This window comes from Bubalus bubalis, chromosome 13, assembly GCF_019923935.1.
Source record: "Bubalus bubalis isolate 160015118507 breed Murrah chromosome 13, NDDB_SH_1, whole genome shotgun sequence".
Taxonomy (NCBI): Eukaryota; Metazoa; Chordata; class Mammalia; order Artiodactyla; family Bovidae; genus Bubalus; species Bubalus bubalis.
The window spans coordinates 39188431-39213344 of NC_059169.1; the positions used below are offsets into that span (position 1 = coordinate 39188431).

At 39.8% G+C, this 24914-nt stretch overlaps 1 protein-coding gene across 3 annotated transcripts; it reads left to right on the plus strand.

Moving 5' to 3' along the window:
• Nucleotides 1-3145: 3145 nt before the first annotated feature.
• COMMD6 (COMM domain containing 6) lies at nucleotides 3146-24294 on the plus strand. 3 transcript variants are annotated; one of them, XM_006054120.3, is made up of 4 exons: nucleotides 3146-3294; nucleotides 3379-3390; nucleotides 17494-17646; nucleotides 24091-24294. In XM_006054120.3, the coding sequence occupies exons 1-4, from the start codon at nucleotides 3229-3231 to the stop codon at nucleotides 24139-24141; spliced, it is 282 nt and encodes a 93-aa protein (XP_006054182.1). In that variant the 5' UTR covers nucleotides 3146-3228; the 3' UTR covers nucleotides 24142-24294. The 3 variants fall into 3 exon arrangements, with proteins under 3 accessions (XP_006054182.1, XP_025118534.1, XP_025118535.1); XM_025262749.2 differs by lacking the exons at nucleotides 3146-3294; nucleotides 3379-3390 and adding an exon at nucleotides 3397-3598; XM_025262750.2 differs by lacking the exons at nucleotides 3146-3294; nucleotides 3379-3390 and adding an exon at nucleotides 3406-3531.
• Nucleotides 24295-24914: the final 620 nt, after the last annotated feature.

Genomic DNA, 24914 nt, shown 5'->3' on the forward strand with positions numbered 1-24914 from the left:
TATCCATAAGGCCAGTATTTTTTAAACTTGAATGTGCATACAAATACCTGGGGAATATGGAATGCAAACTTTGATTCAGTAAGTCTAAGATGGGGCCCATGATGCATTATTGGCCCCCATGTTTGGGGGTTTTGTTTTTGTTTTCTTTAATGGAAGTAGACTTGATTTACAATGTTGTGTTCTGTGCTGGTGTACAGCAAAGTCATTCAGTTATACATATAAGTAAGGCCCCCATTTTAAAATTCTTCCTTTATCTATACCCTTTGTCATATAACATTGAAGTGTTTTCCACTAGGAGCAGAGTAGTGTCAATTCTCATTATTCATAGATTCTGTGTTTTGGTTTATCTATTTGTCTACATTTATTTGTAACCCCCAAATCGCTATGCATGTCACTTTCAAGGTCATTTACAGACATGCCTGGAGTAGCAAAAATATTGACTTCCCAGCTGAGGTCAAGCAAGTCTGTACTCTGCCATCTGGTTTGAAGTCTTGTATTGGAAATGTATGTTTTATGCAGTCTATTTAATGCCATATATATATATATATTTGCAATTTTGTGCTTTTTGTTGATGATTTGACTGTATAGAATGGCCCCAAGCATTGTGCTCATGTGCTGTTTTGTATTCCCCCACACAGGAAGACTGTGACATGCCTTGTAGAGAAAATACATATATTAGGTAAGTTCCTTCAGGCATGAGTTATGGTATTGTTAGCCCTGGGATCAGTGTTAATGAATCAATAATATAGATTAAATGTGGTGACTTTAAACAAAAATATACATAAAAATGTATCGATCGGTTGATTAAAATGTGACCAGAGGCTCACAAGAACTTAACCTGTTCCCACGAGGAGCAGTGGTTAGGCATTTACTAACTCAGTGTTCATGGTTGCTTTATAATGAGAATCAACTGTATATCTCGCTACTTCTTGACTTTGAGTTCAGCCATGTGATCTGTTACAGTCAATGGAGAAGAAATAATGGTATTCCAGTTCCAAGTCCAGGCCTAAATAAGCTTCTGCTTGCTGTTTGTACTTGTATCATTACCTGGAGCAGAATGAGCTTGGGCCAGCCTGCTGGTTCCAGGAAGAGAGTAATAGACATTTGGAACACAGCAGAAGCACCTCAGCTGAGCCCAGCCTCCATTGGCCAACCCATTGCTAACCCCCAAGACATGTAAGCTAAATAAATGTTTGCTTGTAATATGACATTGGGAATTTGTGGTGGTGGTGGTGGCAGGGTTTATACAACAACACCTAATTGCTAGATCTGCCCCAAATTTTCATACTCAAATTCAGAGGAGTAACCAGGTGTCAGTTGATACAGCTGCCCCAAATTCAAATAACCAAATAAAAACATGTAATTGTTACCTCCAAAAATGTTATTTCCTACATGACTAAACTCATAGTCTCATTTTTTCCAGCAACTATTACAAATTCGGCAGCTCCTATTCAAACACATCAGGAAGTTTTTGACAAATTGATGTTTGATGTCTTAATAAAAGTATTTGAGACCCTAAAACTGCTCTTATTTTTATCAAGTTCTTTCTTGTATTCTGAGGGATCTGGCAGCTTCTCCAACCTTGAACTGAAATAAGCAAACTTTTTTGTTTTTGTTTTAATTATTTTTTTAGTTGCAGTGTGTGGGGTCTAGTTCCCTGACAAGAGATCGATCCCAGGGCTCCTGCATTGGGAGCAAGGACCACCAGGGAAGTTCCCAACCTTCTTGTTTTATTTACTTAAGTCTACTCACATTTTTGGAAATTGTAATTCAGTTGATTTGTAAGAAGACGTGGAATTTTGGTCCTTCTTCCAATAACCCATATTTGCCTTACTGGTATAAGTTTACAACCAACCCACTGTTCTCTTTCCTTCCTGGTTCCATTCCTGGTAGCTTTCTGTTATGCCCAATCACAGCATAATCTTTTAAAATACATTCACATGGCATTTGAACATAGTATGTATGTACATAGTATGTACACAGCCAACAATACCCATAATTCAATAGAAGTGTTGAACGGCTATAACCAAGTTCATGCACACACCTACAAAAACAGCTGAGTCACAACTGCTGCCTGACTATCTGCCATTGTAAGGAGCCATCTGATGCAACGTGCAGTATGATTTCTGAGGAGTCAAATGAGAAAAAATATGCTGCTAACAATTGATGAAATCCGGGATTTCAACACCTGACTTAATCAAATAAGGTTGGCAAAGCAGTCATAACTAGCCCAGGGAATCTTCCAAGACAAGGCTCCACCCGTCTTTCCCTGGAGCTATTGGAGAGGGTGTTTCTCTGCACACCTGTAACTTATTCATGGCACACCACAATGATTACTGTCTTATATTATTTATCCCAGTAGGAATGTGTCCAGCTTTCTTTATGTGTAGAGACCGTGTCATCTGCCTTTAGCCTGTGTTTCATTGCCAAGCAACCATCCTAAAACATAGCCTTTTTGCAATACTTAAGAACATATCAAAACCTAATATAATTTGGCCTCATTTGTCGGCAGTATGGATAAAAAAGTGTACCCCCAATAAGAAATCATGACTAGCGTAATATCATGTTTCTATAAGCCAGGCATTTAATCTATCAGGTCTCCTTTTAAAAATGAGACTCTGTAAGGGCTGATGCTGAAGCCGAAACTCCAATACTTTGGCCACTTGATGCGAAGAACTAACTCATTTGAAAAGACGCTGATGCTGGGAAAGACCGAAGGCGGGAGAAGGGGACGACAGAGGATGAGATGGTTGGATGGCATCACCGACTTAATGGACATGAGTCTGAGTAAACTCCGGGAGCTGGTGATGGACAGGAATGCTGGCGTGCTGCAGTCTATGGGGTCGCAAAGAGTCGGACACGACTGAGAAAAGTTCTCAATGATTTCTAACCAGTCTGCGCCGCCACAAGTCTGCGCTTGCGCAGAGGGCGCTGTGGGCGGCAGACAGGATGAGTCCATGTCTATGGAATAGGTAGGGGGTGGCGGCATCCTAAACATAGTCGCTCTTTCCCTGCACAGGTTATATGCCAAATATTAAAACCTTTTCCTTTACAGTATTTTCTTTATTACTGTTAGGCTCCATAAAACTGATGTCTTATTGAGACTAAGGAGAATAATACAAAGATGTTTCTATCCGCCCCCCCACGTACCCTGCGTGGGCCGGGCCTCGAGGGGCGGGAAGAGGAAGCGGAAGTGTTTGTGGCTCCTGGGAGCGTCCACCAGAGTGGATGGTGAGAGCCCTGAACCGTGCTATGGAGGAGTCCAGTGAGCCCCAGTTGGATGCTAAGTCCAAGGTAAGGCCTGGTTTGAAAGGAACTGGGGCAGCGGGCTCCGAAGCAAGACTGTTCCCTGAATTGTGTTTTCTGCTTCCATTTCAGGTCACCAACCAGGTGAGTGAGTGGCCATCCAGTCCCGTCCCCCGCCCGGCTCTGCTGGGCAAGGGATGGGCGACTGAACCTGGCCCTTCGCCTGCCGCCGGCAGCTGCGGGAGATGCCACCGTGAGCCTTTCCTGGCACGCCCTTCTACCAAGGCCTGTGTCCGCGAGCCCCTGAGTTTCGTTCCGCCTTCCTGATTGCTCCTTCCACTTTGCTCCTGAGGTTGTAGCCACTAATTTCCCCCAACCACTCCAGCCCAAAGAGTACAGACCAGATGTTAATCTTCCTTGATTAAGCGCCGTTGTTTCGACACTAGGTGCACAGTATTTGGGCATGTAATATATACAGAGAAGAAATTGTTAAAATTTACGAAGATAGCACCGCAAACATTTTCTTGGCCCTTAAAAAGCAGTTTGTTGACGATGAAGAGTTTACCTCTTTAACCTTTCAGTGTTTGTATTTTTTATGCTTGGGATAAGAATTTGAATTTTTAAGCATATCTTAGGACAGTTTCTTTGTTGCAAGAGTTCCTGTCTTGTTTCAACTAATAAACTGTTTTTAGCAAGTGACTGGGAGAAGGCCCCCACTCCAGCACTCTTGCCTGGAAAATCCCATGGACGGAGAGCCTGGTGGGCTGCCGTCTGTGGGGTCGCACAGAGTCGGACATGACTGAGCGACTTCACTTTCGCTTTTCGCTTTCATGCCTTGGAGAAGGAAATGGCAACCCACTCCAGTGTTCTTGCCTGGAGAATCCCAGGGACGGGGGAGCCTCGTGGGCTGCCGTCTATGGGGTAGCACAGAGTCGGACACGACTGAAGTGACTTAGCAGCAGCAGCAAGTAACCTGTAACACTACCCAGAAGAGTATTAAAAGAGTATTTTAAACACAGAAGTTACCCACGACCACAAAAATATAAGGGCTGAGATAAATAAGGAGAACACAGGGACTGAGAGATGTCCATTGACTGCCCTCTGACATCTGGCTCCAGCTGACCTTGCTGCTGTTTTTGAGGATTCCTAAGAGATTGGGGGAAAAGCAGATAGTAATCAACCCCCTGTCTGGCTTTGCTCAGAGTTATTGCTTAATAACTTGAATTCAGTCTGTCATAAATCATCTCAACCATTTTCTTACATTAAGTCCTATGTTTATTTGAGTAAGGTATCCTGAGACTGAAGTATACTGGATTCCAGAGTTTTAAACATTGAACCTTTTTTTGAGTGGGGAGGGTGAAGGGGAAGGTGTGTTTGAAACAACACATTTATTCTTACAGTGCTGGAGATCAGAAGTTCAAAATTATCAAGAGGGAGGGGATATATGTATAATTATGACTGATTTGCATTGTATGGCAGAAACCAACACAACATTGTAAAGCAATTTTCCTCCAATTAAAAAATAAATTTAAGAAAAAGCCCAAAATTAGTCCCGTGGAACTAAAGTCAAGGTACCAGCAGGGCTGTGTTTCTTCTGGAAGTTTTAGGGGAGAATCTGCTTCCTTGTCTGTTTCAGCTTCCTGCATTCCTTCCCTGTGGCCTCTTCTTCCATCTTCAAAGTGCATCCTTCTGGCCTCTGCTTCTGTCATCACCTGTCTTTCCTGCTTTCATCACCATGTTGCCTTTTTTGATGCTGACCCTTCTCCACTTTCTTCTAAAGCCCAGCTGGATAATCCAGAAAAACCTCCCCACATCAAGATCCTTAATTTAGACACATCTACAGAGTCTGTTTTGTCGTGTAAAGTACCATATTCACAGGTTTCTGGGGGTTGCAATGTGGACATCTTTGGGGATTGTTGCTCAGTGTGCTCCACATCCCATCACGCACTCGTTCACATGTTACATGATTGTGCATAGAAAAAGCCAAGATAATTTACAAGTAGACTATTAGAAATGATATTAGAGTTTAGGAAGATGATTCAGTGTTTTTCTGTAGTTCTAACACAGAGAGTTGAAAAATATTTTTGAAAAGATGTCATTTTTAACATTAGTAGGTCGTAAGTGCCTTGCAGTAAATCTAACAAAAGATGTTTGAACTTTTATGAATAAAATTATAAAAAGTGACTGACTTCTGGTTTCTGGTCCAGTGTGTAAGGAGTTTGGAAGTCATCACTCTGCCTTCAAATAAGTGAAAAGCTGAACAGACTGAAAAATGAACAGTTCTTGGATTTGTCAGAGAAGTGAGGTCACAGGGCAAACTGCTGTCCCCTGAATTGGAGAGACAGGTGAATACAAAGAATCACAACTTGCCACAACACAAACTGCCATAAAATCCAGTGCCAGGGTAGGAAAACCCAAACTGTAATTGATGAATTCTTGGGAGGCTCAGTGTAGACATTCAGTTCAGTAGCTCAGTTGTGTCCGACTCTGCAGCCCCATGAATCACAGTACGTCAGGCCTCCCTGTCCATCACCAACTCCTGCAGTTTACTCAAACTCATGTCCATTGAGTCGGTGATGCCATCCAGCCATCTCATCCTCTGCCATCCCCTTCTTCTGACCCCAATCCCTCCCAGCATCAGGGTCTTTTCCAGTGAGTCAACTCTTCGCATGAGGTGGCCAAAGTACTGGAGTTTCAGCTTCAGCATCAGTCCTTCCAATGAACACCCAGGACTGATCTCCTTTAGGATGGACTGGTTGGATCTCCTTGCAGTCCAAGGGACTCTCAAGAGTCTTCTCCAACACCAGAGTTCAAAAGCATCAATTCTTCGGCGCTCAGCTTTCTTCACAGTCCAACTCTCACATCCATACATGACCACTGGAAAAACCATAGCCTTGACTAGACGGACCTTTGTTGGCAAAGTAATGTCTCTGCTTTTGAATGTGTTATCTAGGTTGGTCATAACTTTCCTTCCAAGGAGTAAGTGTCTTTTAATTTCATAGCTGCAAATACCATCTGCAGTGATTTTGGAGCCCCAAAAAATAAAGTCTGACACTGTTTCCACTGTTTCCCCATCTATTTGCCATGAAGTGATGGGACCAGATGGCATGATCTTAGTTTTCTGAATGTTGAGCTTTAAGCCAACTTTTTCATTCTCCTCTTTCACTTTCATCAAGAGGCTTTTGAGTTCCTTTTCACTTTCTGTCATAAGGGTGGTGTCATCTGCATATCTGAGGTTATTGATAGTTCTCCCGGCAATCTTGATTCCAACTTGTGCTTCTTCCAGTCCAGTGTTTCTCACGATGTACTCTGCATATAAGTTAAATAAGCAGGGTGACAATATACAGCCTTGACATACTCCTTTTCCTATTTGGAACCAGTCTGTTGTTCCATGTCCAGTTCTAACTGTTGCTTCCTGACCTGCATATAGGTTTCTCAAGAGGCAGGTCAGGTGTAGACAGGTGTGAGTTAAAATCTCAGTTACCCCACCCCCTACCCCCAGTTGTTAGGGGGACCTCACACTTCTGTTTTACCTCCAGTAACTCAAATGGAATATTATTCAAAGTTCATGATGTGCTTTTTGATATGTTTTAAAATACAAAATGGTTATTTGTATTTAGTAGTATTGTAAGGGGAAAAAATCCTTGACATAGCGATGTCATTTCTATTTGTAGTATATGCTTTTTCAATGTACCAGATATAGCTCATTTTTAGGACTAATGCTAGTTTAAATTCTTTGAGCTGTAATACCTTCTGTCTTTAAATATTTCTCACCAGTATAAGAATCAGCAAGATTATTTGGGACCACACGCCCAGTGAGAGTTCACACCTCACATACAGTCCATCAGCAAGCATTCCCTCTTACATTCTCTAAATTTATCTCCCCTTGCTGCCATCATCTTCTTGTGTAGATACTGTTGTTGTTTAGTCACAAGTCATGTCCAGCTCTGTGCATCCCTGTGGACTGTAGCCTGCCAGCTCCTCTGTCCATGGGCCTTCCCAGGCAAAAATACTGGAGTGGGTTTCCATGTCCTCCTCCAGGGGATCTTCATGACCTAGAGATTGAACCCATGTCTCCTGTATTGCAGGCAGATTCTGTACCACTGAGCCACCAGGGAAACCCCTAGATACTACATTTGGCTCACAGTTTGGTCTTTTTGTTTTCCTTCTTAAAACTTCCATGTGCTGTTCATCAATCTGGAGTGACTTTTGCCATCTAGACCAGGTCTTTTCCCTTCTTGAAGCCAATTATAAGAGAGAATTTCTGTCTCACTAGAAAAAAGTCTTACGTGTTTCTTTGGAAGGAATGATGCTAAAGCTGAAATTCCAGTACTTTGGCCACCTCATGCGAAGAGTTGACTCATTGGAAAAGACTGATGCTGGGAGGGATTGGGGGCAGGAGGAGAAGGGGATGACAGAGGATGAGGTGGCTGGATGGCATCACTGACTCGATGGATGTGAGTCTGAGTGAACTCTGGGAGTTGGTGATGGACAGGGAGGCTTGGCGTGCTGTGATTCATGGGGTCGCAAAAAATCGGACACGACTGAGCGACTGATCTGATCTGATCTGAAAGGCTCTTCAAACGATGACCCTTTGTTTCTTCCACACTCTTCTAGCTCATGCCACTCCAGCCTTGTTCTCCAGGTATCCATGTGGCTTTTTCCTTCACTTGACTCAGGTGTCTCTGCATTCAGAAATCATCTCCTCATAGAGATCTGCCCCAGGCTGTAACTATATAGCCTTCCTGGCCACTCTGTCCCCTTATGTGCATTTTTAAAACCTCTTTTGGGACTTCCAGTGATTAAGACTGAGCTCCCACTGCAAGGGGTGCAGTTTCCATCCCTGGTTGGGGCACTAAGAGACCATATGCCAGGAGGTGTGGCCAAAAAAAATTATTGTTTTTCACACTTTCTGCAACCGTATTGTATATGTATTTGCTTATTGTCTGTCTTCCCAAATAGAATGTAAGTTTCTGAGGTCAGGAACTTTAATTTTTTTAATAGTCCCAGTGCCTAGAACATAGTATTGCTATTGTTTCCTAAGTACTTCACTGAATATTGGGGCATAGAGACATAGTAACTTGTCCAAAGCCACATGAGTAGAAGGATGCAGAGGTGAACTTCAAACTCAGGTCTGTCGACTTGAGTCTGAACTTGTTAAATTTAACAAACCATCCCATCTTATCCAGCACCAGAAGGCCTAAGGTTACTCATTGGTTCACATTCCGATACTTACAATCATTGTTTTGAACTAATTCGCGGTTCCCTTTTATAGATGTCTAATTAGGACTCCTTATCATAGATGAATGATTGTTGCCACATTTTATTGCTTTCCTTCTTGCTAATTTTATAGTATAAATCAACAGAAGGATGTGTATTGACACATGACATCTAGTGCCATTTTCCCTCTTCCTATTTATGAGATACGTGTGCGAGCTAAGTCGCTTCAGTCGTGTCTAACTCTTTGTGACCCCATGGATTCTAGCCCACCAGGCTCCTCTGTCCATGGGATGCTCCAGGCAAGAATACTGGAGTGGATTACCATTCCCTTCTCCAGGGGATCTTTCCAACCCAGGGACTGAACCTGTATCGCTTGAATCTCCTGCATTGGCAAGTGGGTTCTTTACGACTATGGTCACCTAACATAATATATATGAGACAGTGACTTAAATTTTTGTACAGTTTGTGTAATAATTTAAAAAATGCATGACTGTTCTCCCGTGTGTTGTATTGGGAGCTGCAAGTCACATGAGGATGTATGAACTCCCTTCAGGGACTTTACAGTCTAGTAGAGGGTCGGGGAGGAGAAGGCAATGGCAACCCACTCCAGTACTCTTGCCTGGAAAATCCCATGGATGGAGGAGCCTGGTGGGCTGCAGTCCACGACTTCACTTTCACTTTTCACTTTCATGCATTGGAGAAGGAAATGACAGCCCACTCCAGTGTTCTTGCCTGGAGAATCCCAGGGACAGGGGAGCCTGGTGGGCTGCTGTCTATGGGGTTGCACAGAGTCGGACACGACTGAAGTGACTTAGCAGCAGCAGCAGCAGCAGAGGGTGGGGGAGGGAGACAGATCCACAGATGAGTACTGTTCAAGGCAGAATGTTCTAAGTGCCACGGTGTAAAAAGTGACATGAACATTCATGGAAAGGTTGAGTAAACCACGAAGGACTTCACGGCAGGGAAAACTGGGAGGCATTTTGAATTTTAGATAGACCTTTGAGAGTTGTATTCTAGAGGAATGAGCAGCATGAACAAAAGTGTAAAGACTGAAAGATAATGTAAAGAAAGGATGCGGTCCAGCTTGAGCACGAAAGTGATTTGGGACTGTGCTCTGAGGGGTCTTAACTGCCAAGGGAAGGGTTGTAACTAGTTCTCGAGGCAGTAGGGTTTTGACCCGCGATGCTAGATTTGGTTCCTTTATAAGTAGTGTTTAGAGTCTCCTCTGGATTGGAGCTGAGAAAGACCAAAGGCAAGAAACTTAATTAGGGAGCCGCAGTAAAATTGAAGGCAAGCCTTTTTTTTTTTAAGTCATTTGTTTATCTCATCTTTGGCTGCTCTTGAGTCTTAATTGCTATATGCAGGCTTCCTCAAGTCGTGAGTGGGGGCTGCTCTTCCTTGCAGTGCACAGGCTTCTCATTGCGGCGGCCTCTCGTGATGGAGCACGGACTCTAGCACAGATTTCAGTAGTTGTGGCTCGTGGTCTTTAGAGTGTGGGCTTCAGTAGTTGTGGTGCATGGGCTCGGTTGCCCCATGGCTTGCGGGATTTTCTCCGACCAGGGATTGAAGCTGCGTCCCCTGCATTGGCAGGTGGTTTCTTAACCACCGGACCTCCAGGGAAGTCTGAAGGCAGGCTTTTTAAAAGACTTTGTAATGGTGAGATTGGGAAGGAGGGAGTAAATGTCAGTGGCATTGACTGAAATCAGATCTTGAGTACCTAGGAATTTGTAAGTGTTTTGTGTTGCAGAGAGAGAAAAATCAAAATTAACTGAAGTTTCAAACCTGAGCCACTTGGAAAATAGGTCATTAAAACATTGTTTTAATTATTTGTATTTGCTACAGTTTCTATAAATGAATAGAGTTAAGATTAGCTAGTTTTGAGATTTCATTTTTGATAAATCATCATGTATTGTAGTAAGTTTATTAACAAAACTATTTTCAGCTAGTTGTATTTGCTCTGTTTGAGTTATCTGTCACCGCATGACAAACCACCCCAAACTTCGTGACTTAAAACAGCTGTTTAATTGTTTCTCATGAGTCTGTGGGTTAACTGGGCTTAGCTGGGTGGTGGTTTCTACGCCCTCTCAGGTCAGCTGGGACCTCAGTCATCTAGGAGCCTAATTGGGCCGGAAGTGAAGAGGTCTCACGTGCTAGTCACGACCTGGCCTGAGAGCTCAGTTGGAGCTGATCATAGGCGTGACTTGGTTCTTCCTCATGTGGCTGCTCACGTCATGGTGGCTGGGTTCCAAGTGGGTAGGTCCCAAGATCCAGCATTCCATGAAGAAGGAAGCACACGCTTCCAGTTCTCCTAAGGCTCAGGCTCACAGGTTCCAGAGCACCTCTTCTGCCATATTTTACTTGTCAAAACAAGCACAGGTACAGCTCAGATTTGTGCAGGGAGAAAATAAGGCCCCCTTCTTGATGTGAGGAGTGACGTGTACTTACAGAGAAGAGTGGAATTAGTTTTTGGAAACTGTCTTTGGAGATCACTTACCATATACCCCTGAATTTCTAAACATATTAGTTCAACAGATAACTTATTGGAACATTCAGTTTGTATCAGATCAGATAATGTTATAGTAGATTCAATAGTAACTAGATAAGGCCATTTCCCCCTATAGTGACATAGGGGATGAACCATAATTAACATGATTTTAGAAACTGTTCTAAAGGCTTCCCTGGTGCTCAGCAGTAAGGTATCCGCCTGCCAATGTAGGAGACCCAAGTTCAATGCCTGGGTCAGGAAGATTCCCAGGAGAAGGAAATGGCAACCCACTCCAATATTCTTGCCTGAGAAATCCCATGGACAGAGGAGCCTGGCGCGCTAACAGTCCATGGGGTCACAAAGAGTTGGACATGATTTAGCAACTAAATAAAATCATTAAGTCCTCTGAAGAAAATCAAAGCATGGATGAAGGTGCTGCTGAGCAAGATGAGAAAGGCTTAGCAAACATTGTCCACTTAGGCTAGAGCTAAGAATATTCACAGGTGGCTAGTGGCTACTGTATTGGACAATGCATGTCTAGCATTTAGAAGATGCTAAACATTTTTGCCCCATCCCAGACCTGTCTGCTTTTCTTTACCTATTAGAACTTCCTGTAATTCGGAATCATTGTCTTGTTGCAGCTAAGTATTGATATAATGAAAAGGGCTGGGATATGGAATCAGACAAATTTGGATTTGAATACCAGCTGTATTAGTTTGAATTTCAGCTGTATTAGTTTTGTATCCTTGGATGAGTTGCTTAACCAATCTTTTCCTTATAGTACTTTAGAGAGCAGTTAATGTGTACAGAATACTTTGCATTTGAAAACTTTCATTTAAAAAAGGAGAGAACATATAAGTGTGTATTTTGTGATTCTGGCTATAAAACTTGCATACAAAAACTAGGAATGAGGACACAGGAATATGACGATAGTTTTTTCAGATAGCAGAGTTTTGCATGATTATTTTTTAAATTTTCTCCTAGTTGTATTTTGAAAAATAAATTTAAACTGAAATGGTCTTAAAATTTTTTTCTTTGTACACAGTTTTTATTGTGATGTTTTTATGTTACTGATAACTTCAGCCATAATTTCTTGTTATTGTTCAGTTGCTAAGTTGTGTCCAACTCTTTGCGACCCTGTGTATTGCAGCATGCCGGGCCTCCCTGTCCTTCATAATCTCCTGGAGTTTACTCAAACTCATGTCCATTGAGTTGGTGATGGCATCCAACCATCTCATCCTCTGTCAACCCCTTCTCCTCTTGCCCTCAGTCTTTTCCCAGCATCAGGGTCTTTTCCAATGAGTTGGCTCTTTGTATAAGGTGGCCAAAGCGCTGGAGCTTCAGCATCAGTCCTTCCAATGAATATTCAGGGTTGATTTCCTTTAGGATTGACTGGTTTGATTTCCTTGCTGTCCAAAGGACTCTCAAGCATCTTCTCCAGCACCTCAATTCGAAAGCATCAATTCTTCAGTGCTCAGCCTTCTTTATTGTCCAACTCTCACATCCATACATGACTACTGGAAAAACCGTAGCTTTGATTGTATGGTCCTTTGTAGGCAAAGTGATGTCTCTGATTTTGAATATATGAATATACTGTCTAAGTTTGTCATTGCTTTTCTTCCAAGGAGCAAGGGTCTTTGAATTTCATGGCTGAGGTCACCATCTGCAGTGATTTTGGAGCCCAAGAAAAGAAAATTGCCACTGTTTCCATTTTTCCCATCCTATTTACCATGAAGTCATGGGACCAGATGCCATGATCTTTATTTTTGAATGTTGAGTTATGGGCCAGCTTGTCAACTAATTTTAGTGTGACAGACTACAGCTAATTTCTTTGTTTACCTTTTTATCTATACTTGCATCTTGATTGTTTTTTTTTCTTTGTATTCATTTTACTTATGGATATTCTCTTTTTTTTTTTACTACTGGGTTTTTCTGTATTTTTTCTTTTAAAATCGTTTCCTTCATTCTATAATAAATTTGAACTATATTGCTTTATTTATACTATAGTAACAAAGGGATTTTTCCGAGGATTAGGTCTTCCTAAAGAGTGAACAGTCTAGTTTTGGGCTAAGAGAACACAGGGATCTGGTGGAATTTTTCCAGGAAAAACAAAATGCAGTGGACAGATCGTCCAGTGTGTTGACGGGAGTTTTATGGCTCTCATGGAATATTGGGTCTAAACTGGTAATTGACACAAGAAAACTAAAGGAGAAAAAAAGTCACTTATTAACTCAAGTATTAACATCCCTGAAAAAGAGTCATACAAGGAGGGTGTTTCATTAAAGCTTTAAGGAGTGAAGGGCGTCTAACTTGTACTGTTTCACAAAATAGAAAGAGGAACTATCCCAACTGCTTTTAAGGGTATTATATTTTTGATACCTGTAGTAGACAGAACAACCATTTTCCAAAGACATCCTAATCTCAGAGCCTGTGAATATGTGACATTACATGGCAATGGGCAATTATAGTAGCAGATGGAATGAAGGTTGCAAATCTGCTGAGTTTAAAATAGATGTCAAAGATTTTCCAGGTGGACCATGTAGAATCACAAAGGTCCTGAAAAGTGGAAGAAGTCAGAAAAGAAGGTTAGAGTGCTGTAACACAAGAAAGGCTCAACCAGCAATCACTGGCTTTGAAAATGGAAGAGGACCATGAGCCAAAGTCTGTGGAAGGCCTCTAGAAGCTGAAAAAGGCAAGGAGCCTCCAGAAAGGAGTGCCGCCTTGCTGATACTTTGATTTGAGCCCATTGAGACCTGTTTTGGATTTGTGATCTCCAGAACTGTATGAGCTAATGAATGTACATTATTTTAAGCCTTTAAATTTATTTGTTATTAAATTTATTTATTTAAACAAACAAACAAACAAAAAGCTCTTTTCCCCACAATAAATGACAGCTGTCCCTATTTTCCCATCTGCCAGTTCCACCATCATAATGGTCAGTGAATTGCAACATTGTGATCTTTAATTGCTGTTCTTCTTGAAATGTTCTGGATAATCCAGAGTTTTATTTCAGACTTTTCAATATTTTACTCTATCATTTTATTGTAGACAGTAAAAATATAACTTCTTGCATCAATGAGTTGTATGCCTGAATACATTTAAAAAATGATTGGTTAGGTTTCTGAATGTCACCATCTAACTGGTGTAAAATGATATCTCTAATCATGAACTCCCTTGAAGTCTGTTCTGAAATTTCTAGCAGCTTAGTGAACATTCCTATTTAGATATTCCTTATCCCTTTTCTTTTTGTTAATTTTATTGGAGTATGGTTGATTTACAATATTGTGTTTTGGGTGTACAACAAAGTGATTAAGTTATATATACATATACATATATTAATTGTTTTTTAGATTCTTTTCTCAAATAGGTTATCACTTTTTGATAATACTTTTAGACTTAAAATATAAAAAGTCCTGGTTCCTATATGATATATTCTCCTAGTCATTCGGGCTCAAACTCTTCTAGTTGTGTTTGATACCTCCCTTAACCCTGCAGACAATCATCAAGACTGTCAAGTCATTCTTTTATCAATAAGCCTAATCCTGCTTGTCACCATTGTAGTTCCAGTACAGAAAACCTTGAACCTGGATTACTGTGTTCTCCTGCCACCAGATGAATATTTTTAAATCAATGCTTTCATGCTGTTCTCTGTACTCAGAAACTTTTAGTGAGTACCCGTTGCCAATTGGAAACGTTTAAATAACTGACATGATAATGTTTTTCATAATAAGCTAAAATACAGTTGACCCTTGAACAGTATAGGGATTAATCAATATGTAATTTATAGTTGGTCCTCCATATCCTGGGTTCTTCTGCCTATAGGTGGATTCAACCAACTGCAGACCGTGTAGTACTCTGCTATTTACTATTAAAAAGCATCTGTGTGTAAGTGGATCCCTGCATTCAAACCCACATTTTTAAAGAGTCAACTCTAAATGAGAGTATTTTGAAAATTTGTACAGTTTTGCAAAAAGTTATGGCTTCTTGATTCTTGAACTTTTGTCAGCTTTATTTTCCATACTTATAAGAACCTTTCACTTGAAGACAGATAAATGCTCTGCCTGACCTGCATATAGGTTTCTCAAGAGGCAGGTCAGGTGGTCTGGTATTCCCATCTCTTTCAGAATTTTCCACAGTTTCTTGTGATCCACACAGTCAAAGGCTTTGGCATAGTCAATAAAGCAGAAATAGATGTTTTTCTGGAACTCTCTTGCTTTTTCCATGATCCAGCGGATGTTGGCAATTTGATCTCTGGTTCCTCTGCCTTTTCTAAAACCAGCTTGAGCATCTGGAAATTCACTGTTCACGTATTGCTGAAGCCTGGATTGGAGAATTTTGAGCATTACTTTGCTAGCATGTGAGATGAGTGCAATTGTGTGGTAGTTTGAGCATTCTTTGGCATTGCCTTTCTTTGGGATTGGAATGAAAACTGACCTTTTCCAGGCTTGTGGCAGCTGCTGAGTTTTCCAAATTGGCTGGCATATTGAGTGTAGCACTTTCACAGCATCATCTTTCAGGATTTGAAATAGCTCAACTGGAATTCCATCACCTCCACTAGCTTTGTTCATAGTGATGCTTTCTAAGGCCCACTTGACTTCACATTCCAGGATGTCTGGCTCTAGGTCAGTGACCACACCATCGTGATTATCTGGGTTGTGAAGATCTTTTTTGTACAGTTCTTCTGTGTATTCTTGCCACCTCTTCTTAATATCTTCTGCTTCTGTTAGGTCCATACCATTTCTGTCCTTTATCGAGCCCATCTTTGCATGAAATGTTCCCTTGGTATCTCTAATTTTCTTGAAGAGATCTCTAGTCTTTCCCATTCTATTGTTTTCTCTATTTCTTTGCATTAATCACTGAGGAAGGCTTTGTTATCTCTTTGCATGAAATGTTCCCTTGGTATCTCTAATTTTCTTGAAGAGATCTCTAGTCTTTCCCATTCTATTGTTTTCTCTATTTCTTTGCATTAATCACTGAGGAAGGCTTTGTTATCTCTTCTTGCTATTCTTTGGAACTCTGCATTCAGATGCTTGTATCTTTCCTTTTCTCCTTTGCTTTTCGCTTCTCTTCTTTTCACAGCTGTTTGTAAGGCCTCCCCAGACGGCCATTTTGCTTAAGTGAAGCTAATTTTCTGAAAGACTGGCCCAGTTTAGACTACCATCAGTGCACTGTGACACATCCTTCCATGCCAGTTTTAGAACTGTCAGACTTAAAATTGTGCTACTTTGGTGCGTGTGTAGTGATATCTCTGTGGTTTAAATGTCCATTTTCCTGTTTCCTTTCATATATTTATCAGCTTGTAGTTCTTTTCTTGTTTACCCATTATCCTTTCTCTATTTTTGTATGGGAAACTGTTATTTAAAAAGGACCTGTACAGTCTTTTTACTTATCAAAGATGTTAACCTTTTATCAGGATCAGCCTGGCCTTCATACTGCAGCTGATTTTGTCTAAAGCCAGTCTGAAGATGGGAGGAAAGTTTCGTCCTTATATTAAACCCACCTTTTATAAAATTTTATTAATAAGTAAAGCTGTTTGCCCAGTAAGCATTCATTTGGTCGCAAAAGGTATTGGTCAGTAGGTATTTTTGATAAGTGCCTATGTGTCCTACCTATCTGCCTAAGCTTTGGGTACAAGATACAAAATTTTCTTCCGTATACTATCTTAAGGTTTGAGCTCTGTATTAAGGGCTGCATTTATCCAGTCCTGTTTTATGTCATGGAAACACTGAGCAATCATGGAAAAGAATTAGCTAGAAAGTGTTGATAGAAAGTATTACATACTCCAAAGCATGTAATCTTTGGAGTCAAAAAGACTTGGGTTTCAGCTGAGTCCAGAAATGTGTGACCTTGTGCATTTTATATCAGCTCTCTGAAATTCAGTTTTATTATCTGCAAAATGGAAATAATAGTCTATAATGTTATGATGATTCAGTGTGGCATTTAATGCATGTAAACTGCCTAGCACATCACCTGACAAGTATCCATCAGCAGTGATGAAATCTAAAACCACCTCCCCCAGTATTCATGCTAGCGTAAGGTTTCAGGTCAAGGACTGAGATGAGGAAGGAAACGAATTGTTCTCATGTGTGCCTCAGTCAATATGAAGATGGTGTATAACTCACGTTCCACTTTAGGACTTTCGGGTTGTGAAATGCGGGAAGGGCATAAGTGGAACAGGAAAATGAGATAAGAGATGATTCAAAAGTCCCCTTAAGGACAGAAGCAAACTGAAAAAAAAAACAAAGGAAAACGATATTGACATATCTGCCTCCCTTACACATCTGGTGGAAAATTTTGTTTTTGTGTTTTCCCTTTTGTAATTATGACAGTGTTGTTGTTTTCCAGCCCTGTTTGTGTCCCTTTGCCTCTCTCCATGTTCATTTGATTATTATCCCCCTAACAATATTACGTTGAAGACATTTTCTTTTATTATGATTGCACTTGAAGTTAAAACTTGAATTTGAGAGCAGTAAATTTGAATAAATATCTGCATTCAGGGCAATGTTATAACTGGTGTATTATTGTGAACTCTTTTATTACAGCTCATAGATTTTGAGTGGAAGCTGGGTATGGCTGTGAGCTCCGACAGTTGCAGATCTCTTAAGTATCCTTATGTTGCAGTGATGCTCAAAGTGGCAGATCATTCAGGCCAAGTGAAGAACAAGTCCTTTGAAATGACAATCCCACAGTTTCAGGTTTGTGATATAACTCATTCAGTTTTAGCTGTTATTCTATAACTGCTGCTTAAAAAGATACATAAAATCATTTTTAAGAGAAAATTTTAACTTTATTTGCAATTCTTTTGAGTGCTTTACATTTAACACTTACAAAAGATCTCAATTTGTTTTATTTTGGAATTATTAATATATTATTTTTAATATAATATGTTGAATTTGTATACTTTGACACTCCATCGCTTCCATAGTACTCATCTGTGAGTATATTTAAGAAACTTGCATCTTTTCTAGCAGGGTATTTACTTTGTATTTAACTGTTTTATTCTTCATAGGCTTAATATTTAAGAATGACGAAGCTGAATGAATCTTACCTTTGAACAGTATTGACCTTGAATTTTCTGACTAATAATGTTTACTAAATGCAGATCAGACCACTAATACTAGTACTTGATAGCTAATTTTATCTGCTAGGGTTTTGAGTAACTTAGTAGCTTATATTTAGAATCATGTTATATATATTATTATTTTTAGTGTGTGTGTGCACACGCACACTCAGTTGCTCGATGTGTCCAATTCTCTGTGGGCCCATGGAGTAAAGCCCACCAGGCTCCTCTGTCTGTGGAATTCTCCAGGCAAGAATAGTGGAGTGGATTGCCATTTCATCCCCCAGGGGATCTTCCTGAGCAAGGGATCAAACCTGTAACTTGAGTCTCTTGCATTTGCAGGCGGATTCTTTATCACTGCACCACCTGGGAAGCCCATTATATATATTATTATTTCACCTCTTTTCTGTAAGCGAGAAAGGGAGAAAGAAGGTAGATGAGAAATCAGATTTTCTTTTCAATGTACATACCCGGAAATGCTTTGTCTTTGGCTAATTTAACTGACCTTAGAGTTTTGTCTTTGTTTGTTCATTTTGATACCTATGGTGAGTGAATAGATATGAATTCTTACTTACAACTCTTCCTACTCTAAAAAAGTCAAATAATCTAAGAAAGGCCACCAAGATGAATGGAATGGAAATGTAATGAGAATTCTTTATAAAACTGAAAATATATTGGTCCCAGACTTCTTTCTTTTTTCTTCTTGATATATATATTTTATTGAAGTATGGTTGACTTACAGTGTTTCAGGTACACAGCAGGGTGATTCAGTTATACATATACATATGTTATTTTTGAGATTATTTTCCCTTATAGGTTATTACAAGATATTGACTATTGTTCCCTGTGCTATACAGTATACCTTTGTTGCTTGTTGTAGATCTGCTATTTCTTTTAGATTAGAAATCTAGCATTCTGTTCATACAAAATCAAGTGGAATCAAAATGTCATAATTTTTTTAGACAAAATTTATGTTTTCTAAAATATATATATATATATATTACACATACTATATATATATATACACACACACACACACACACATATATATGTATACAAAAGCTTTTCTACCACACTTGATAAAGACTTGACAAGGAACTTAAAAAAGAGAGAGAGAAAAGTTGGAGACATTGGAAAGTATAAACTAAGTGAAATGGGAGCACTGAATATGGAATAGAAAAAATGGAACAAACTAGATAAAAATAAAAGATCATCATATAGTCCAGTTGTTTTTAAACATAGCTGCTCATTAGAAACATATCTGGGGTTTTGAAGAAAAAAAGTAATACCTGGGCATTTGTATTTTTTACCAAACCAAGATAATTCTCATATGCATCTGGATTTTAAAAAGTGATTACAAGTTTTTCTATTAAATAGCAATTTTGGTGATACAGAATTCTATTATTTTTCTGTTGACCAGTCATGATACAATGGTATTAAGTGAGTAATAGTTATATAATTACAGTAGTAAAAGATGTTTATCAGTTTTCACAATCAATAGCCAGACAAAAAAGAAAAGATAATTACAGTTGCAAGCCATAATGGGAAGAACATGATTAACCTAACAGTATAAAATAATTACATGCACTTTGGGGGGTCAAGCAGAGTGATGTGGTAAGTCGAAGTGCATACATGCATATGTTTTCATCTGCCTGGCCAGTCTGTGTCTTTTGGTTGGCACATTCAATCCATTTACATTTAAGGTAATTATCGATATGTACGATCCTATATCCATTTTCTTTTAGGTGTATTTTCTGTAGATCTTTTCCTTCTCTTGTGTTTCCTGTCTGGAGAAGTTCCTTTAGCATGTACAGATGGTTTGGTGGTGCTGAACCTGTTAACTTTTGCTTGTCTGGAAAGCTTTTGACTTCTTGACTTCTCCATCATATCTGAAGGAGAGTCTTTCTGGGTAGAGTATTCCTCATTGTAGGTTCTTCCCTTCCATCACTTTAAATACTTCGTGCCTTTCTCTTTGGGCTTGTAGAGTTTCTGTTGAGAAATCACCTGGCAACCTGATGGGAGTTCCCTTGTATGTTGTGTGTCGTTTTTCCCTTGTTGCTTTTAATATTTTATCTTTGTCAGTTTAAGAATTGTGTATCTTGGAGTGTTCCTCCTTGGGTTCATCCTGCCTGGGACTCTTCTGCTTTTCCTGGACTTGGTTGATTGTTTCCTTTCCCATCTTAGGGAAGTTTTCAGCTATTATTTCTTCAAATATTTTCTCAAGTCCTTTCTCTCTCCTCCTCCTACTGCTAAGTCGCTTCAGTCGTGTCCGACTCTGTGCGACCCCATAGATGGCAGCCCACCAGGCTCCCCCATCCCTGGGATTCTCCAGGCAAGAACACTGGAGTGGGTTGCCATTTCCTTCTCCAATGCATGAAAGTGAAAAGTGAAAGGGAAGTTGCTCAGTCGTGTCCGACTCTTTGTGACCCCATGGACTGCAGCCTTCCAGGCTCCTCCGTCCATGGGATTTTCCAGGCAAGAGTACTGGAGTGGGGTGCCATTGCCTTCTCCGTTCCTCCTCCTGAGACCACTGTAATGCGAATGTTGGTGCTTTAATGTTGTCCCAGAGGTCTCTTAGGCTGTCTTCATTTTTTTTTTTTTTTTCGTTTTTTTTCTGTATTCTGTTCTGCGGTAGTGATTTCTGCCATTCTGTCCTTCAGGTCATTTATCCGTTCTTCTGCCTCCATTATTCTGCTATCGATTCCTTCTAGTGTATTGTTCATCTCTGTTTGTTTGTTCTTTAGTTATTCTAGATCTTTGGTAAACATTTCTTGCATTTTCTCTGTTCTGTTTCTGAGATCCTGGATCATCTTCAATATCATTATTCTGAATTCTTTTTCTAGAAAGATGCCTATCTCTACTTCATTTAATTGTTTTTGGGGTTTTTATCATGTCCCTTCATCTGGGTTATAACTCTCTACTTTTTCATCCTGATTAATTTTCTGTAATGTGGTTTTTGTCTTAGTCACTGTGGGACTGTGGTTCTTCTTGCTTCGTCTGTCTGCCCTCTGGTGGATGAGGCTAAGAGGCTTCTGTAAGCTTTCTGATGGGAAGGACAGGGTGGGGAAAACTGGGTCTTGCTCTGGTGGGCAGGGCCTTGCTCAGTAAATCTTTAATCCAATTATCTGCTGATGGGCGGAGTCGAACTCCCTCCTTGTTAGTCATTTGGCTTGAGGCGACCCAGCCCCGGGGTCTGTGGGCTCTATGGTAGGGTTAATGACAGCCTCCAAGAGGGCTTATGCCAAGGGGGCCCATCCAGGACTGCTGCTACCAGTGCCTCCATGCCTGTGGTGAGCCGTTGCCAACGCATGCATCCACAGAAGACTCCCTGACACTCGCGGGTAGTTTTGGTTCCGTCTCCTGTGGGTTTGCTGCTCCTTTACTTTGGGTCTTGGTGTATAAAAGATTTTGTTTGTGCCCTCCAAGACTGGAGTTTCTGTTTCCCCCAGTCTTATGGAGGTCCTATAATTAAATTCCACTGGCCTTCAAGGTCAGATTCCCTGGGAATTCCTAGTCCCTTTATCAGATTCCCTAGGCTGGAAAGCCTGATATGGGGCTCAGAACCTCCACAAGTGGGAGAACCTTTTTGGTATAATTGTTCTCCAGTTTCTGGGTTGCCTCCCTGGTGGGTATGGGATTTGATTTTATTGGGGTTGTGCCCCTCCCTCTGACGTGGCTTCTTTGTCTTTGGATGTGGGTATCGTTTTTTAGTGTGTTCCAGTGTCCTCCTGTTGATAGTTGTTGAACAGCTGGTTGCAATTTTGGTGCTCTTGCAAGAGGAGATGAGTGCACGTCCTTCTACTCCACCATCTTGAACTGGAACCCCAGACTTCTTTTTTAAGAAAAGCTCCTCATATACCACTCAAGGGTGCTTTTTTGTAATTTATTTATTTTCGTTGTTGCTCAGGCTTTTCTGTATTTGCAGCAAGTGGGGGCTAGATGCAGTACATGGGCTTCTCTTGTTATGGAGGACAGGCATGTGGGCTTCGGTGGTTATGACACATAGACTTAGTTGCTCCAAGACATGTGGGATCTCCCTGGACCAGGGATTGAACCCATGTCTCCTGCATTGGCAGGCAGATTCTTTATCACTGAGCCACAAGGGAAAGCCCTCTGGGATGCTTTTGATTTCTTTTACAAACTGTATTTCCCCCCAGCTTTATTGGGGTAAAATTGACAGAAATTGTATACATGCAAGGTATACTGTGTGATATTTGGGTGTATGTTTACATTATGAAAAGATTCCTACTGTCAAACTAATTAATATATCCATCATCTCACATAGTTAACATTTTGTGTGTGTGTGGTAAAAACTTGAAATCTCTTCTCTAGCAGATTTCAAATATGTAATACATTATTATATTATTAACTGTGGCCATCACCTATGCCTTAGATCTCCAGAGCTTACTTACCTTGTAACTGAAAAGTTCTACCTCTTGACCAGCATTTCCTCATGTCCTCTACCTTCCCAGCCTGCTATCTATTCTCTGTTACCATGAATCTCACTTTTTTTAGATTCCACGTATAAGTAAGATCATGCAGTATTTGTCTTTCTGTGTCTGGCTTATTTTACTTAGCATATTGTCCTCCAGGTTCACCCATATTGTCAAAAATAGCACAACTGCCTTCTCTTCAAAGGATGAATAGTACTGTGTATATATACACACCACATTTTCTTTACCCATTCATCTGTCAGTAGACACCTGGGTTGTTTCCACACCTTGGCTATTGTGAGTAATGCTGCATTGAATCTGAGAGTGCAGATATCTTTTTGAGGTAGTGATTTTAAGGATTTTCTTTCCTTTTAATTTCTTTCTCTTAGAACTGATATGTCCACTTTAGAACAAAAAAGGGTCATGCTTCAACACTATTAATGTGAAGTGGTGTCTTGGAAGCAGTTAAGACAAGGTTGAAAAGAAATAAATGCAGTGTATGTGATATATGAGTAGCCTTCAGCTGAATATAAAGACCAAATCCACTTCAAAAAATAATACAGGTCTCAGTCCTTTTGTAATTTATAATACTGGCCTAATTCTTATTTTTCTTTGCTGCATTTTTGCTCCCAGATTCTACCTCTTAAAATTTTCTCAGGAAAAAGATCACAAATGGGACAGCTCTTTTAAAGTTAGTGCTTACATGGCTGATAGCTAACCAGGCAGTCAGAGCCTGTTAGTCCCATTACAAAACTGAGGATGAAGGAACATTCTTTGAGCTTTTGACTAATATCTTTAGTAGCTGAAATTATGATCATCAGTATATGTTTTTGAACAAATGTTTACTTTCTCCTATTAAAATTTATTATTTTAATAATAAAATTTATTATTATTAAAATAATAAATTTACACATGAAATAAAACAAAATACAGATACTCTTTTAAGAAGCAAAATAGAGAATTAAGTCCAAAGAAGAGGGAAAATATGAGGATATAAATCCAGGTGGTGCTAGTGGTAAAGAATCCTCCTGCTAATGCAGGAGACGCAAGAGATGCTGGTTCGATCCCTGAGTCAGAAAGATCCCCTGGAGGAGGAAACAGCAATCCACTCTAGTAACCTTGTCTGGAAAATCCCGTGGACAGAGAAGCCTGGCAGGCCCTAGTCCATGGTATTGCAAAGAGTCAGACACGACTGAGCACACACGCATATAAGCTGCTATTAGTGTTAGGTCTCTCTTATTGTAACTGACAAGACAGCCTCTATCAATCACCCTGAAATGCAGTCTTGCACTAAATTAAAACTGGTTCAAAGCCTGGGACCCAATGTGTCATTTTTTAAAAGTCTTTATTGTCTATGACAGCGCTGGACGTTTAATAAATCTTTCTGGTGTGGTCTCAAAGAACTTTGTTGGATGCTTTCAGAAAGTTTATTTATGAGCTGATTATTCAACCCTACAGTAGTAGTTTTGCTTGCACCAGATTACACCTTTTGCTTCTTATAGTAACCTTCGAATAATAATAGTTGAGGATTTAACATTAAAATGCAGACTTAATAAGTTATAGACCCTCCTCTGGACAGATATAATTAAAAGAACTAAAGAATCCTCTAAAAGCAAAATTAATATTGTTTCCCCCTTTCTCCTCAGAATTTCTACAGACAATTCAAGGAAATTGCTGCAATTATTGAAACTGTGTGAAAACTGATTCTAAACCGAAAATAATCTAAAATCACGGACTTCACTTTCTGCAACAAAGCTGCTTAAGGATTAAATGATATTTATTGAATGAAAATTATACTTTTGGTTTTCCACTTTTTAAAATAATAATAAAAAAAATCAGACAAACAGGAATTACAAAGTGGTGATTGATGCACAGCTTTGTGAATGTACCGAGAACCACTGATTTGGATAGTTTAAAGGGTAAATTCTGTGGTATGTGAATTATATCTTAATAAAAAATAAACAGTTGAATAATAGTAAAGGCAACACAAGTTTATGTATTAAAGCAACAGTTTTAAAAATTACTGGCAGTGTTACCCATTTTATAAACAAGCTCTTATATAGATGCCTGTATATACAGTCTTATATATAATAAGTGTATATAAATGGCAAAAGTAGTATTTGATTGGAAAATGTCACTTTACAAATTCAGTTTTATAACATTCATTTGCTATGAAAGCAGTTAGTGAGAAGATGAGGCTGCTGCTTCTCAAAAATTTGGAATCAGCTTAGGATTGGCCATTGCTCCCTTATATTAGACAAGCATTCAGATGTTTCTGTTATTAATATTATAGAAAGTTCAAGTATATGTAGACATAGAAAGATAAGTTTTATTAAGAATTTATATACAACTGAGTTACCTGGTAACACAGATTATTGTGTTAGGTGATCTCTTGAATTTAGATTTGTAAAACAGTTAAAATATTTTATAAAACCATACCAGTCAACACTATGTGACATTGCTCAGTTAA